The 17,554-nt window shown below is 43.3% G+C and overlaps 1 protein-coding gene across 2 annotated transcripts in view; it reads right to left on the bottom strand.

Moving 5' to 3' along the window:
* smarcc1a (SWI/SNF related, matrix associated, actin dependent regulator of chromatin, subfamily c, member 1a) overlaps nt 1–17,554 on the bottom strand; it is a 305,946-nt gene that overhangs the window by 157,008 nt on the left and 131,384 nt on the right. For both annotated transcript variants that reach the window (XM_068031537.1, XM_068031536.1), the window contains exons 15-18: nt 13,415–13,486; nt 10,704–10,817; nt 6,643–6,796; nt 4,698–4,814 (exon numbers count right to left, since the gene is read on the bottom strand). In XM_068031537.1, coding sequence (XP_067887638.1) covers nt 4,698–4,814; nt 6,643–6,796; nt 10,704–10,817; nt 13,415–13,486 — 457 coding nt within the window. The remainder of the gene's footprint in view (nt 1–4,697; nt 4,815–6,642; nt 6,797–10,703; nt 10,818–13,414; nt 13,487–17,554) is intronic.

The following is a 17,554-nucleotide window of genomic DNA, read 5'->3' as shown; positions in this document are numbered from 1 at the left end:
TGTTCACAATCTGTACAAATGATTTGGATGTGGGGACTGAAAGTAATATTTCAAAAACTGCCTGATGATACAAAATTAGGTGGGAATATAAGTTGTGAGGAGGATGCAAGTTGGCTTCAAGCGGACCTGGACAGGCTAAGTGAATGAGCTAGAACATGGCAGATGGAATATAACCTAAGTGTGAAGTGATCCACTTTTGTCGGGAAAAAAAAAAAAGAGTATTTCTTAAATGGAGAGGGGTTGGGAAGTGTTGATGTCCAAAAGGACCTGGGTGTCCATGTTCATGAGTCATTACAAGCTAGCATGCAGGTGCAGCAAGCAATTAGGAAGGCAAACTTTATGTTGGTCTTCATCGCAAGGGGTTTTTGAGCACAGGAATAAAGACATCTTGTTATCGAGCCTTGGGTGATATCACACCTCGAGTATTATATCCAGTTTTGGTCTCTTCACCTAATGAAGGAGATACCTACTCCTGCTCCTATTTTCTCCTTTCCAATGAGCTCCTCTCCCCGACATCATAAGGCAAAGTCTCAAGCACGCGTCTTCAATACAGTTAAGGGCAATTACTGCAGGTCCTGGATTGCAGGATTATTTGGAGCCAATGGGAGGAATCTCAGCACTCTCAATTGTATTAGTAAGCCACACTAGCTTGTAAATCACCACAGACAGAGCCAAGTGATCCCACAATGAACTGATCAGATCAAAGCTCTGCAGTCCTGCCACATCCAATCATGGATGTTAATGGACAATTACCAACTAACTGGAGGGTCCATAATATCCCCAACCTCACTGATGTCAAGACCCAGCACGTGAGTGTAAAGGACAAGGCTGAAGCATTTGCAACCATCTTCAGCCAAAAGTGCAGAGTGGATGATCCACCTATCTCCTCCCGAGGTCCCCAGCATCATAGAAGCCAGCTGTCAATCATTTCGATGCACTGCACTTAATATCAAGCAATGCTGAATGCACTGGATATAGCAAAGGCTATGATGGGCCCCAACATCCCAGCTGTAGATTTGTACTCCAGAAGCCGAGCTGCTACAGGACAATTACTATATTGACATCTATCAGACCATGTGGAAAATTGCCCAGTTATGTCCTGTCCACAAAAAGCAGGACAAATCCAACCCAGCCTATTACCACCTCATCACTCAGCAAAGTGATGGAAGGCACCGCCAACGATGCTGTAAAGTGGCACTTACTCAGCAATAACCTGCTCACTGATGCTCAATTAGGGTTCCACCAGGGTCACTCAGCTCCAGACCTCATCGCAGCCATGGTCCAAACATGGACAAAAGAGCTGAATTCCAGAGGTGAGGTAAGAGTGACTGCCCTTGACAACAAGGTAGCATTTGACCAAGTATGGCATCAAGGAGCCTTAGCAGAATTGAAGCCAATGGGAATCAGGGGAAAATTCTCCATTGATTGGAGTCAAATGGAGATGACTTAGCCTCCTCAGCCTCAGGACATTGCTGCAGGAGTTCCTCAGGGTATTGGGCTCAGCACAACTATCTTCAGCTGCTTCATCAATGACCTTTGCTCCAACATATGGTTAGAAGTGGGGATGTCAGTTGATAATTACACAGCATTCAGTACCATTCGCAACTCCTCAGATACTGAAGCGGTTTGTGCCCACATGCAGCAAGACAGCACAACATTCAGATTGGGCTGTTTAGTGGCAAGTAACATTCGAGCCACAAAGTGCCAAAGACGATCACCAACAAAAGAGAAGCTGATCATTGCCACTAGACGTTCAATAAAATTGGCATTGCTGAATCCCCACCAACATCCTGGGGTTATTATTTACCAGAAATCTAACTGGGCCAGCCATATAAACACTGTGGCTACAACAGCATGGCAGCTGGCTGGGAATTCTGCAGCGAGTAACACCTCCTGATGACGCAAAATCTGTCCACCACCCACCAAGCACAAGTCAAAATGGGTAACAGAAGTTAAACTAGATGACATTTCTGTATACTTAAAGCAATTAGAATGTGACCTTCAACGAACATTACTCTTCTTCAGCAGATCCAAAAGCTGATAGAATTGTACAACACAAAAGAAGCCTGTTCCACCCTATCCTCCTTGTGCTGACTCTGAAAGAGCGATAAACTAGTGCAGCTCCCTTTGCCCTTTCCCCATAAGACTTTTAAGTTCTCAAACAGCTATCCAGTTCCCTTTTAAAAGCTATTCGGGATTTTGGTTCCACCACAGTTAGTCATGGAGTCATTTACAGCACAGGAGGCCATTCAGCCCATCAAGTCCATACCAGCTCTCCGCAGAGCTATCCATTCAGTCCCACTTCACCCACTCCCACTCCGTAGCCCTGCAAGTTTATTTCTTTCAAGTGCTCATCCAATTTCCTTTTAAAATCACTGATCGTCTCTGCTTCATCTATCCTCATGGGCAGTAAATTCCAGGTCATTACCATTCACTGCATTAAAAAGTTCTTTCTCACATTACCCCTGCATCTCTTGCCCAAAACCTTCAATCTGTGTCCAGATTGTCCTTGCACCATCAGTTAATGGGAACAATTTTGCCTGGTCTAACTTAGCTAAGCATGTCATAATCATGTACATCTTCCCTCAATCTCTTGGCTGCAGGGAGAACAACCCTGGCTTTTCTAACCTAACTTGGTAACTAAAATCCCTCATCCCTGAAACTATTCTGGGAAATCTCCTGTGCATCCTCATATATCATTCCTTAAGTGTGACGACCAGAACTGGATGCAATACTCCAGTTGGAGCCTAACTAAAGCCTTATAAACTTGCATCATAACTCCCGTGCTTTTGTATTCAATGCTCCTATTTAAGAAGCACAAGATCCCATATGCTTTACGAACCACTCTCTCAATGTGTCCTGCCACCTTCAAAGACCTATGCACATGAACGGCCAGATCCCTCTGTTCCTGCACACTCTTAAGAACTGTGTCATTAAGTCTATATTGCCTCACCCTACCCCTTCTGCCAAAACGAATTATCTCACACTTGTCTGTATTAAACTCCATCTGCCACTTGTCTGCCGATTCTGCTAGCATATCCATGTCCAGTTGCAGGTGGTTCATATCATCCTCACTGTTTGCCACACCTCCAAGTTTTGTATCATTAGCAAATTTTGAAATTTTGCTCTCTATTCCAAGATCCAAGTCATTTATATATAGCAAAAAAAAAGCAGTGGTCCCAGCACTGACCCTTGGGCAACAAACGGTCCACCATCCTCCAGTCTGAAAAAAAAAACATTTACCACGACTCACGGTTTTCGGTCCTTGAAGCAATTTCTTTAGCCAATTGAACACTCACCCTCCTATTCCACGAGCCTCAATTTTGTTATCCAGCCTTTTAGGTGTTATTTTATCAAACACATTTTTAAAATCCATATAAAAAACATCCCCCACATTTCCTTCATCAACCGGTTACTTAATCAAAAAATTCAAATTAAATGAGTAAAGCACGATCTGCCTTTTACAAATTCATGCTGGCTATCCTTAATTAACCCAAAGCTCTCCAAGTGTCTGTTGATTTTTTTCCCTGACTGTTTCTAAAACCTTCCCCACCACTAATGTTAAACTAATTGGCCTGTAGTTGCTAGAACTGTCCTTACACCCTTTCTTTAATAAGGGCGTCACATTTGCCACTCTCCAATTCTCTGGCACCTCCCCAATATCGAGGGAAGATTGGAAGATTATGGCAAGTCCTTCCACCATCACCTCCTTCAGCAGCCTGGGCTGCAAGCCATTCAGACCAGGTGATTTACCTACCCTAAGCATAGCCAGCCTTTCCAGTACCTCCTCCATCTCAATTTTTACCCTATCCATTGCCTCTACTCTCTCCGCTTCTACCAATATTCTGTCAGATTCCTCTTGCTCAGTAAACACAGATACAAAGTACTCAATAAGTATTCAAGCCTTGCCCAGTGTCTCTAAAAATATATAACCCTCTTGGTCCCCAATAGGGACCACTCCACCTCTTAATATCTGCTTACTATTCACACGCTGGCAGAAGATTTTTAGGTTCCCTTGTACGTTGACTTCCATTCTATTCGCATTCTCTCATTGCCAGTCTAATTTTCTTCATCTCCCCTCTCAACTTATTGTATTTAGCCTGGTTCTCACTTGAAGCATTCACATGACATGAATCATACACCCTCTTTTTTTCTGTTTCATCATAACCTCTATCTCCCTCGTCAGCCAAGGAGCCTTGTTTTTGGTTCCCCTACCTTCTGCCCTTGCTGGAATGTACCCAGCCTGCACCTGAAGCATTTCTTCTTGAAGATAACCTATTGCTCGGTTAGATTTTCCCCATCAGTCTGGCTAGATCCCTTCTCATCGCATTGAAATTAGCCCTCTTCGAATCTAGCCAACCTATCTTGTATTGTTCCTTGCTTTTCTGCATTACAAGACTAAACCTTATGATACGATGACCACTGTTACCAAAGTGCTCCCCCACAGACACTTGGTCCACTTGACCCACCTGATTTCCCAACACCCAAATGAGCAATGCTTCCTTTCTAGTTGGGCAAAGAACATACTGATCAAGGAAGCTCTCCTGAACACAAATCAGAAATGCCTACCCCTCCTTTCCGTTTACTCTAAAACTATCCCAATCGCCATTTGGGTATCGAAAGTGCAGTGGGATATTCTCGATCCCCAGAACCCTATGCTCTAGACTAATCATTTCAGGCAAAAATAAAGCACTTACTTTGGCTAAGGTGCCCTTCTTGGTATACATGTCAGTACGCAGGCCAAAGTTCTGTAGGTCAGCCGGTTTGTCCTTTGGCTTTTCTGGAAAGTTCAACATCTGCTGAGAGGCAGGAATCTGCACAGGAGTTTGAGATTTGAGTGGACATGGTAGAAAATAATAATTACATACAAACATACGAATTAGGAGAAGGAGGCCATTCGGCCCCTCGAGCCTGCTCCGCCATTCAATAAGATCATGGCAGATCAGTTTGTGTCTCGAATTCCACACTCCCATCTACCTTTGACAACCTTTGATTTCCTTGCCTAAGAAGAATTTATCCATCCCCACCTTGAAAATATTGAATGACCCTTCCGCTACCACATTCTGAAGCAAGAGTTCCAAAGTCGCACAACCCTCAGAAAAAGATTCTCATTTCTGTCCTAAAAGGGCAACACCGAATTTTAAAACAGTGCCACCCACCCCCCCCCTCCACTCCACAAAGTCTGGATTCACCCACAAGAGGAAACATCCTTTTCACATCCAACTTGTCAACACAGTTTAGGATCTTATATACATCAATCAAGTCTCCCCTCACTCTTCTAAACTCCAGTGAAACAAACCCAGTCTGTCCAACCTTTCCTCATAAGACAACCCACCCATTCCAGGTTTCAAACTAGTAAACCTTCTCTGAACTGCATTCACATCCTTCCTTAAATAAGGAGACCAAAACTGCACACAGTATTCGAGATGTGGTCTCACCAATGCCTTGTATAACTGAAGCATAACATCCTGATTTTTATTTTCAATTCCTCTCGTAATAAAGGATAGCATTCACATTAGCCTTCCTTGCTACTTGCTAGATCTGCACACTAACGTTTCGTAACTAGAACACCTAGATCCCTTTGCAACTCAGAGTTCTGCAGTCATTCTCCATTTAAGTAATACTCTGCTTTTGTATTCTTCCTGCCAAAGTGAACAACTTCACATTTTCCCACATTATACTCCATTTGCCAGATTTCTGCCCACTCACTCAACCTATCTATATTGGTCTGCAACCTCATGTCGCCTTCACAACACACTTTCCGACCTGTCTTTGTCTCATCTGCAAATTTAGCTACCAAGCCATCGCTCCCCTCATCGAAGTCATTGATATAAATTGTAAAACATTGAGACCCCAGAACAGACCCCTGTGGGACTCCACTCCTCATGTCCTGCCAATCAGGAAAGGACCCATTTCTGCATACTCTGTTTTCTGCCAGCCAGCCAATCTTCTATCCATGCTAATATGTTACCCCCTACACCATGAGCTCCTACTTTGCGCAATAATCTTTTATGTAGCACCTTAAAATTGGAATTTGGAAAACTAAGTCAATTAAAAGGAGTTCATTGTTGGCTTCAGACATATGAACCAAAGCATTCAGTTACATCAATGTCCCACATGAATTACATGTAAATAGGAAAAGAGAGCATGCAACAGAAAATAAAGGAAAGACAGGAGAAAATATCAGGGAGGAAAGAACACAATGGTGTGTAGTGCATGGAGAGAAAAAAAACAACAGCTAACTTTGCACTTGCAAAACCAAATCCAAACATTTAAGGCAAAGCGCACATGGTGAAAATCCGAAATAAAAATAAGTTTTTGAAAAGGACTGATATACCCAAATTTCAACCCCTTTTTTCTCCGGTCACAGGTAACGAAAAACTGGTGTGCATTTTCAGAGTTTACAACCTAATGGGGCCCACTTAAATGAATGCAGATCATGAGAACTTATTTCCACAAAGCCTTCAGGAAAGAGAAAACTATATGTAAATTGTAACATGAAGCAATTCTGCTGCTCAGTTACTAAATCAATTGGTAAATACCCCACCAAAACAGGCTACATGAATGAGAATCGTATCTGGGGGTGGGGCATAGGGAGAAGGGAAGAAAGAGAAAACGTGCAGTTGATTTTTCAGGTCTTACCTGAGGAGTCCTGAGATGAACTGGTACCAAGCCCGAGGGAGTATCTGCAAGAACATTGAAGTGAGGGGTCGGAGGAGGACCCATGGGCAGAGGTCGACTGTCAGCGTCCACCTGGTAATTCACAAGGCCCCACTGCTCCAGGAATGCATGAACTCTAAAGAAATAGTGTGCACATGAATGCACACAGTACAATGTCACAGCATGCAATCTGCCAACAGTTATCTGTTATTTTGATGTTACCTCAAGACCCTCACACACTGCAGGTATGATCGGTGTATGCAGTGCAGTTCGAAGTTAACTCCCTCAAGAAACAAACTTCTGAAGCTATGAAAAAAGAAACGCCCTTTCCAAACCCCAACCCAAACAAGTCTTCAAAATCCAACCATTAAATTAAAAACTTCATCTAAAGCCAGTAAAAAGTCAAAATTAAAAAAAATGCACTGACAGGCTCCCACGTTAATAGGAGCACCATTATAACTTTAGTACTCCACACATCAAAGATGTCATTAACTGAGGGAACAAAATAGCCTTTAGATTGTGAAGGAACAACAGTAAAACTGTCAGCTTGGTTCCATGGTAGTACATTCAACACAGAACCAGGGGGGTTATGGGTTCAAAACACAACCTGAGGTGATTCTGCAGTTCAGCACTCTTCCAGTACTGAGCTATTAGAGATGCCATCATTCACACAAGATTTTAAACCAATGTCCCAACTGTCTTCAGGTTGATTCAATGGATCCCCTAGCATTATTCTGAGTACAGGGAGGGCCACCATGTTCCTGTTAACAGTCAGCACTCAACCAACATCTGTAAAACATTTACCTCCTCTGCTTTGCGTAATTTCACTACCTTCAAATTGGCTGACATTTTCTGACTGTGACTGCACATTTCATAATTATTGAATTAGTTGAAGTATTTTGGGACAGACAGGAAAAGATCAAAATAAAATGAAAATTGAACTGGACAAACCAGTTCCAAAAGTGTGTGCTGGACTCAGACCTGAAGTACAAACCAGGCCACATCAAGGTTCATGTGGAAAATGGAAAATGAAGCACTGCTACAGTGGAGTTCACTGTTGGTTAGGGCTGAAGCATACTATTGCAGCAGACCAGAAAAGCTTCACTTCTGTCCCTGACTGATATCCATGCTGGATATCCAAAAAGCAAAGTGTTCAATGGACTCGCACTCCTATCAATCCAAAAATCCATGCTACCATGCCTTCTCTGACCCCAGACCACTGCAGACTGCAGACATCATAATAGAGCCTTTTTTTCTTTAATAGGATGTGGGCATCGCTGGCAAACCCAGCACTTGTTCACCCCTAATTGCCCTTGACAACTGAGTGGCTTGCTAGGCCATTATAGAGGGCAGTTAACAGTCAACCATATGGCTGTGGGTCTGGGAGTTACATGTAAGCCAAGGACAAGAGTGAACCAGATGTGTTTGTGACAATTCATGATAGTTTCTTGGCACTATTACTGAGACTAGCTTTAATTTCCAGATTAAGCAAATGAATTTATTAATTTGTTGACTTTATTAAATAATTGAATTTAAATTCGACCAACTGCTGTGGTGGGACTTGAACCCAGGGAATTAACCTGGGCCTCTGGATTACTACTTCAGCGACATGACCACAATGCACCATCTAACCGCCTGATGTTCGGATCACCCAATTTGTACTTTTCAGCTGAGAATACTGGACAATAAGGAGCAGGAGTCGCAAGTAATTTTTACCCTTCCATGGTCCTGACGTTCACAAGTAATCCCAGTAACCGAATTATGCCACAGGTGCCATCAACAAATTCGCACAAACCCAGCAACAAATTGGTGACTTGGATTTATATGGTTCAATGCCACACCAAAGGAGCACTTGCACTCCACTAGGCATCAGGGAAACCAAAATACAAACAATGAAACACAATTGAGGGCACAGGCAATGCTAACAAAGTTGCCATTATTGCTGGTCCCCTATTGTCCAGTGGTGGTGGCCAACTAAGCTGCATTACAACACAGCAGCCTCAAAGGTACTGCAATGTGTCAATCCCAAAATGCTTCACAAGCAATTCATTAATTATGAAGTGTGAAATCACAACAGGGTGCCACTGCCATGCAAAAAATTTAAAAAGGGTAGTGCAGTGAAAAAATTGGCCATGAACAACAATTAAATTTAGAGGGAACACTGGTGGTGGCTGCCTTGTTGAACCACTGCCGTCCATAGATGATACTCCCACAACAGTTTCATTGGGAAGTTCAGGATTGTGTACAAGTAATGCAATGAACGAGCAGCTACATACTTTCAAAGTCAGGGTGATGTGTGACATCAAGTGGAACTTAGGAGACAACAGTGTTCCTAAGACATTGCCCCTCATCCTTCAGAGATCAGGTCACAGGGCTGGAAAGCACTAAACTCAGAATTTGGTGAGTGAGAAAATTTTAAGGGTTAACCTCCTTAGAAAATTTAGTTAAGTTTTACATTTAACATTTAACTTAACTTAAACCTTAACTTGTAGTTTCTTGTAGTGTTCGTGGTAAACAAGCTGCCTACTTGCAGCAGTTGCACAGTTAATAAATGAGGTGACTTGGTCATTACTAGTTCTAACGTCGTCGGGGGCTGACTCAGTTCTTTGGAATTTTTGCGACTATAAATACAGGAGGCTTTTGCTAATGGACAGAGTGCCAAACTCAGGAAAGCTGGTGTGAGGAAAGGGAAGAGGTGTTGTTCTAGTATTTTGAGAATACAGGGAGTGGTCCAAAAGAGGGAGCAGGAGATGGCAAGAGCTCAGGGTTGAGGTCTCGAGGCATTAATTAAAATTAATAATTTAAACATGGTATGAACTAGATTCTAAAAGAGGACAATTTTTTTTTTAAAAAAAGGTCAAGGTTGCCTGCACCATGTGGGAACTTCAGGACACCTCATGTGACTTACGAAACTACGTGCGCTGGAAGTGTCTTCAGCAGCTTCAGCTCGAGCTCAGGGTTTCTAAGTTTGAGGGGCATCAGGCAGGATGACAGTTTCCTGGATTGCTTGTTCCACAAGGTGGCCACCCCACAGGTAGTGAGTGTTCAAGAGAATAGATGGGTGACCATCCGGAAGAGCATGAAGAGGCAGGAGGCGCAAGAGTCTTTGGAGTGCGTGCCACTCTCAAACCAGCACTCAGCTTTGAGAGACTGCAGAAATAAAGACACCTTGAAGGAATGCATACCAGACCATGGCACTAATGGGCAAGGGACTACAGAGTGTGTAAACGCAATCGTTAAAAGGATATTCCATAGCTAATTGAGGGTCAGACGGGCATTTCTGTAACCATTATTGTGAGTTCCACATGAAGAGTTGTCTCCCTGGTGCCAGGGTCAAGGTCATGATAGAGAGGGTGCAGAATTTCTGCAGGAAAAAGGGAAAGCCAGAAGATATGGGACAATTTGGTACCAACGACAAGAGGGCAGTTATTGAGGTCCTGCAATCAGATCTCCAGGATCTCGTGAGGAATTTAAAACTTCGGACCTCAGAAGAACTTTCTGGCCAGCATGTTCATGGTCTAATAAGGAATGAGTCATTGCTGGATCTGGTGCTGGGGAATGAGGTGGACCAAGTGTCTGTGGAGGAACACTTGGATAAGCGTGATCATATCATGAGGTTTAAGTTAGTAATGAAGAGCAAGGAACAATCTAATGTAGAACTTCGAAATTGAAGATGGCTAACTTCAGTGGGACGAGGGGGGATCTGGTAAAATGGAACGAAAGATTGACAGGAAAAACTAACAGAGCAATGGGTAATCTTTAAGGAGATGCTCTTTCAGGTATTCGATGAGCCAAGTGGCCCCTTTCTGTGCCTGAAGCTTTGTTTGATTCTATGATTTTACAGACTGGTACATTCCAACAAAGGCAAAAGGTAGGGGAACCAAAACCAGGCTTCTTGGATGACGAGGGCGATAAGAGAATATGAAGGAAAAAAAAAGGGCTGCGTTCAAATATTTAAGTAGACATCTCCTTCAACTGCTCATTGTTGGAAGCTTTCACACAAGGTAACTGGTGCGCCCTTCCGCAAAATACACCATCCTTACCTCATTACTGCACAAACGTCACCCGTTAAATTTCTGCGACAAGACGTACTGGTTAGATACTCCTGAGGATTTAGCCGATAGGTGTCGATCATGAAGTTTCGATACGCCAAATATCTGTTCGTGTATGTACACAGGAAAAAAAATAATGACTTTTTCCAGCTCCAGATAGCAGTGAGATAGTAACATGAAATCAGACAAGATTAAAACTTGAGGTTCTGCAAATAGTTTGCCAGCCAGAATATCGCACATTCCACGTCGATGTTCAGTGGCTGTAAGCAGAGCCTGTTTAATGAAATACTGCCCAAGTAGGGAAAAAACAAACACTGCCTGTCAAGACACTGCAGCTTTTCACTCATCCCCCAAAGGGAATTTAAACAAGTCCTTTGAATCAGTATTATTTTATATAGTTTTGAAATTAGTTCTTGGTGTCCTTGATTTACAAGCCATGAAATTTTATGCAGGGCTCACTGTTCACTGTAAGCATGAAGGCACACACATTAAAGAGAATTAACAACTGTGATGCTGTCAGCACAAGTTTACCAAGAAATCATGCAGTGATACCATGCAGAACCACTGGGAAAGTCAACTTTCACTATATTTATTTAGCAACCAATTTAGCTCACTGCAGGTACGTTCTTCAGGTGGAAAACAGTTGAAATATATCCCAAGATATATTCTTGAAATGAACCTACAAATGTACTAAAAGAAGTGGGAAAATAATGAATATTCACGTCAATCCAAAATGGTTTTACTGAAGTTTAGTTTAGTTTCGAGATACAGCACTGAAACAGGCCCTTCGGCCCATCGAGTCTGTGCCGACCATCAACCACCCATTTATACTAATCCTACACTAATCCCATATTCCTACCACATCTCCACCTGTCGCTATATTTCCCTACCACCTACCTATACTAGGGACAATTTATAATGGCCAATTTACCTACCAACCTGCAAGTCTTTGGCATGTGGGAGGAAACCGGAGCACCCGGAGAAAACCCATGCAGACACAGGGAGAACTTGCAAACTCCACACAGACAGTACCCAGAATTGAATCCGGGTCGCTGGAGTTGTGAGGCTGCGGTGCTAACCACTGCGCCACTGTGCCGCCCAATGGAAAGTCTGAATGGAAACCCCTACAAACTCTTGTCTAGCCATTCTTGCCCTTGGTCCTTGATCTTAGTTAACCCCGAAGCATGAAAAAGTACAGTGCGTATGTGAGATTCAAAACCACATCAGGATTTTGGTATTGTCTTAAAAAATGTGTCAAAAGTGAAACGTGACTGCAGCAAGTTAATTATTTCCTTGTTTAATGTACCTGCTCCTTACAGATACAGACAAACAATACAAAAAAATACTGGGCAGTATTTAACCCATCTGCAACCTTTTGTTTCTTTATCTGCTTTCCTGATCAACATTCCTGCATCTTTTGTTTTGAAAAAGCAAAATGACATTTCTGTAAAATGGCAAATGTGATTCTTCTTCACTCGACAGTGAATGATGCTGGAAACGCTTTATCCAGCACTGGGTAGATGCCAATTTTAAACCAAAACTAAAGTAAAACAGAACTCTACGTGAGAAAATAAAATTATGTAGTGTCATTTACTTAGCAGCAATCTAATTTGTTTCATTACATTACAAAATCCATTTCAAAAAGGAATGAATCTTCTGTTGCGATACAAGATAAATGAATTGCCTAGAAAGACAGATCAACATAACTGAATATGACTCATCACAATATAATTATCTCACAGCACCTACCATATATACTCAACATAGCAATTCAGGTTTTATAAAAAATAAACAAATTTCCACATTGAAGGTTCTGCTCAAAAAAATCCACAGTCCTTGAAAATGATGAGTATCAAAACGACTGAGCATGGCAAGCTTGGACAGAGGGGCAAGGAGGAAAAGTTGCCACTTAAGTAACTCAGCACTGGAGCAGCGCAGTAAATTGATAGATAAGTTGTTATGGCGCTGTTACTAGCATTAGTCATAAGCAAAATTATGACAGAATGAAACCTGGAGTATCCAAAATGCTCAAATACACAAACATGCACACAAACGACAATGATGCCAGTCCACCCATTGCAGAAACACAGTTTTAATCCCCGTTTCTATCTCAGCCTTAGGGAACCATCAAGCAAAGTACAGGCATGCCTTGCTGGGCAAAGTGCCAGGGGGGTGGTGGGGTTTGGGCTAGGGGCAAGGACACCAGCATTAAGCTGCTGCCGCATACCTCTAACAGTTGAAGAACAGCACTGGTGCAAGCAAGATTCCAGCCCCAGTTCACCAGCAAGATTGTAGCTCCAAGTACTTCTGAGAGAAGATAATGGGGTTCAGACAGGAACCCACACAGAATGGAAACAGAGCCTCAAAAGCGAAAGCTCAAACTGCAATGAAACTATTTTTCATTTCCATTTAATTAAATTCAAATATTCGATAAACTTGTGTCAGGTATCAATATTAACAAGGGTCATTTAACAGGGTCATGTAACCCATTACGCAGCAATCAGTTTTATCCAACTGAACCCATCAGCTGCAGCTTATGGCAAAGAACAATATCCTCTCCAGTGAACATTAAAGTGATAAACCTTGAAAAAATGGCACTTGGCAATTATTTTCAAACTAATAATGACAAAATAAAAACATAGAAAACACAGTTCAGGCTAATTTTTTATGTACATTAACTTCAATTTATTCTGTATACTTACATTTCTGGGCTTTTGGACTTATTTTTCCCATTGAAGAATTCTGGCAAGGCACGACGTTCAATCTCATGTATACTACAAGATAGGGAAATTCAATTAATTAACTCCTTCAATTAAGTAATTTCTATTACTAAATACATGTCAGAAAGGAAGTCAAGAACTCAACACATCCCTACAATGGAATCAAATTCTGGAAAAATAGATAAAACACTGGCAAAAAGTAGTATTATGGAGCTGAAGTCTCTGAAGTTCTTTAGGGAAAAAACTGGAAGGCAACATAATCATTTTTTTTTGGAAACTGTCATATTTTAAACATTTCATTTGAATCTTTAGGTGATGAAACAAAAATGCATTTACAATCCTCCACAAAACTATTCCCTCCACTGCATCAAAACATACCAGTGAAGTTTTGGTAAGATCTTGCAGCTGTGTAGATTTTGGGGGAAAATAATGAAATCCTGTGAGCCAGCATACACATCAACATAACGCTTTGGCCCCAAGAGATACAGGTGCACAACTCAACACCATGATTCCACACACAGCAAATTTCCACTCCCAGCCTAGCTATGAGAATTGACAAAATATCAGTATAAGTGGAGAGAGCAGAAGCAATACATAGGGTATAAATTGAGGTAGGTACTAAAAAGGCTGGCTACACTTAGGGTAGGTAAGTGACATGGGCCAGATAGCATGCATCCCAGGCTGCGAAAGGAAGTGGTGATGGTGATATAAGATATGCCTGCAATCTTCCAGCAGGGGGGGGGAGGAGACGAGGGGAGGGGAGGAGACGAGGGGGGGGGGAGGAGACGAGGGGGGGGGAGGAGACGAGGGGGGGGGAGGAGACGAGGGGGGGGGAGGAGACGAGGGGGGGGAGGAGACGAGGGGGGGGGAGGAGACGAGGAGGAGAAGAGGAGGAGGAGGAGGAGGAGGAGGAGGAGGAGGAGGAGGAGGAGGAGGAGGAGGGAAGAGAAGAGAAGAGAAGAGAAGAGAAGAGGAGAGGAGAGGAGAGGAGAGGAGAGGAGAGGAGAGGAGAGGAGAGGAGAGGAGAGGAGAGGAGAGGAGAGGAGAGGAGAGGAGAGGAGAGGAGAGGAGAGGAGAGGAGAGGAGAGAAGAGGAGAGGAGAGGAGAGGAGAGGAGAAGAGGAGAAGAGGAGAAGAGGAGAAGAGGAGAAGAGGAGAAGAGGAGGAGGAGGAGGAGGAGGAGGAGGAGAAGAGCGGGAAGGGGGGGAGAGGGAGGAGGAGGAGGAGAAGAAGAAGAGAGGGAAGGGGGGGGGGAGGGAGGAGGAGGGGGGGGGCAAGAGTAGGATAGGGAAAGCGGTGGGGAGGGGAGAGGTGAGGGGGAAAGCACAAGAGACAACATATACTAAATGGGACCTACGGGTGCCTGTGCTTCCATCTTGGAAGGTGGCAGGGCATATTTTCAGAGAATGGTGAGCATAGCATATGGGATGTTATGATTCATAAATAGAGGCATTGAGTGAAAAAGCAGGAAACGTGCACTCAACATTTATAAAGCTTTGGTTAGAACACAACTGGAGTATTGCATCCAGTTCTGGTCACCACACTTTAGGAAGGACGAGGGGATCATCGGGACGGTGCAGAGATTTACCAGAATGGTTCCAGGGATGGGGGATTTTAGTTAGGTTAGGTTGAAGAAGTGGGGTTGTTCTCCTTCGAGCAAAGGAGATTGAGGTAAGATTTAATAGAAGTGTACAGGATTTTGACAGGCTTAGATAAGTTAGACAAGGAAAAACTGTTCATTAACTTTTGGTACAAGCACTAGGGGACACAAGAGATGCAGGGGGAATATGAAGAAGCACTTCTTTTACGCAGCGAGTGGTGATGACCTGGAACTGCTTCCACCGCCCTTGTGGACAGCGAGAGACCAATGACTTCAAAAGGAAATTGGATGGCCACTTAAAGGAAAGTAAACTTGCAGGGCGACAGGAACCGAGCAGGGGAGTGGGACTGACTGAATAGCTCAGTGGAGCGCTGGCATGGATTTGATCGGCCAAATGGCCTCCTTGTGCCATAAATCACTGATTAAAGTAGGCCAAAAGGTAAGGGAAGTCAGGAAAAACTAATGCTTAACCTAAACAATTGATTTACAATCTGTAGTGTCTGTGTGGCATGTGCAAACTTGAGAGGGGGTTGGAGAGGTACCTATAATTAAAAGCACATACTCGGGAGCAGCAGCGCAAATAAAATGCAGGGTGGGGGGGTGCACAGCACAGTTGCTGAAAAAGGTTGCGGGGGGGGGGGAAAAAGAGTGGGCAGGCAGGGGAGGTAAATTCTTTGACCAGGATAAAGATTCAATGCACACTGTACCAGACTCAAGTGATACTTCACTATCAGGAGTGTCAAAACTGGAAGCAATTTGCCTGCAGCAACATTTGACAGTCATAACAAAAAATGTATTTACTCCCAAACTTGATAAATTGCAAGTCAATAGTCTTGGGTTTCTCACAAATCTGTTATACCACTGGGTGTTAATGACGTCATCCAAAGCAAAGTCACTGGAGCTCAGGGGGGAGCCCGACAGTGTGAGGGACCTGTATACAACGATCACTGTAGCTTGCTACTGTAAAATAACCTATTCTTGAATAGGTGTGCGTAAGATTAGGGCTTGGTTCCATCTCACATGATTAAAGATTTTCTTTTACTTGGATAACTTGTAGATTGACACTGCAGCTAGAAATTAAGTATATTTCAAGTTGTTAACTCCCAGGATGCTTTAGGGTTTAATGCATCACTGCACAACTCAGCCAACAGTGTTGTTTCACTTCTGCTGAGGTGCAGGATGTTGGTTGCAAGATGTGACTTTTTGTCGTCAAATGTCAAACGAAACAGTCAAGACAGTCTTGAGATACGAAGTGAAACAATAGGCGAGAAGGGTAAACATGTGGGGATTTTTGGAACATGAATTTTTGGGGGACTTGTTCACACAAACAATCGTCATGCCATAACTGATCAGCAAGGACAATTTGTGTGGCTGTAGACTTATAAAGGCCTTGAGCTTTCCTCAACAATTTGTTTTCAAGGAGGATCAAGATAACATCCCTACCCAAAGGAACAAGAGAGTTCGTTTTGTTTATTCCTGTCTCCTGCATAAAGATATCGTGAGGCTCAAAGACTTGGTTGAACGCAATAAAAGGACACATTACAAGCAACTTAGGTTTGTCAAATTCGAATCATCTTACACGAGGTCAAGAACTAAAGCTGCAACAAACTAACTCTTCCCAACCAGTAACCTATGTTAATCAGTGCACCCTGAGGGATACTATTTCACCTCACTAACATTGCCAGGCTCAAAAGACTTCTACCAACCAACAATTTTAAGTCAGCAACCTGAGGATGTCAATTCAGTTCCCTCAAGCACCCGTGCTCACTGACCTACATGGGCTCCCTGGTCAAGCAATTCATTCTGATGAAGGGTCACTGATCTGAAACGTCAACTCTCCTTCTCTCTCCACAGATGCTGCCAGACCTGCTGAGTATTTCCAGCACTTCTTGTTATTGTATTAAAATTCTCACCCTTTTTTTCAAGTACCTCCATAACCTCGCTCCTTCCTATTTTGGTACTCTCTGCCAGCGCCACAGCCCTCGATATAACTGCACTGGGCTATTCCTGGCCCTTGGAGCATGCCTGATTTTAAGTGCTCCACCCTTGACAGCCATGTCTTCAACTGCATAGGCCCCAAGCTTGAGAATTCCCTCCCTTCAGCTGTCCGCCTCTCTACCTCTTTCTTCCTTTAAGATGCTCCTTGAAATCTACCACTGGCCAAGCTTTTTGCCATCTGCCCTAACATTGTCTTACATGACTCGGTGGCCAACTTTGCTTCCTAACGCGCGTGTGAAGCACCTTGGGATGCTATATTACATTAAAGGTCCTGTGCGAATACAAGCTGCTGCTATCAGGCTCAGGAATACTGGAGTTAACTCTCAATTCAGGTTGTTAAGCAGCATTGAAAGGTGAGTGAGGCACCCAAGGTGGCTTTTCCAGGTGCCTTCAGAAATAGCGACATGAACAACTATCGCTAGCCACAAAGGGGCCTCCATTTGCTAACCCGCAAAAAGACACAAGGAGCGATCCAGCGACCACAAGTTGAAGTCACAATTGACTGATCAAGTTGCGGAAGCAGTT

The sequence above is a fragment of the Heterodontus francisci genome, chromosome 5 (genome assembly GCF_036365525.1).
Source record: "Heterodontus francisci isolate sHetFra1 chromosome 5, sHetFra1.hap1, whole genome shotgun sequence".
NCBI lineage: Eukaryota > Metazoa > Chordata > Chondrichthyes > Heterodontiformes > Heterodontidae > Heterodontus > Heterodontus francisci.
This window is presented reverse-complemented; position numbering and strand designations above follow the sequence as displayed.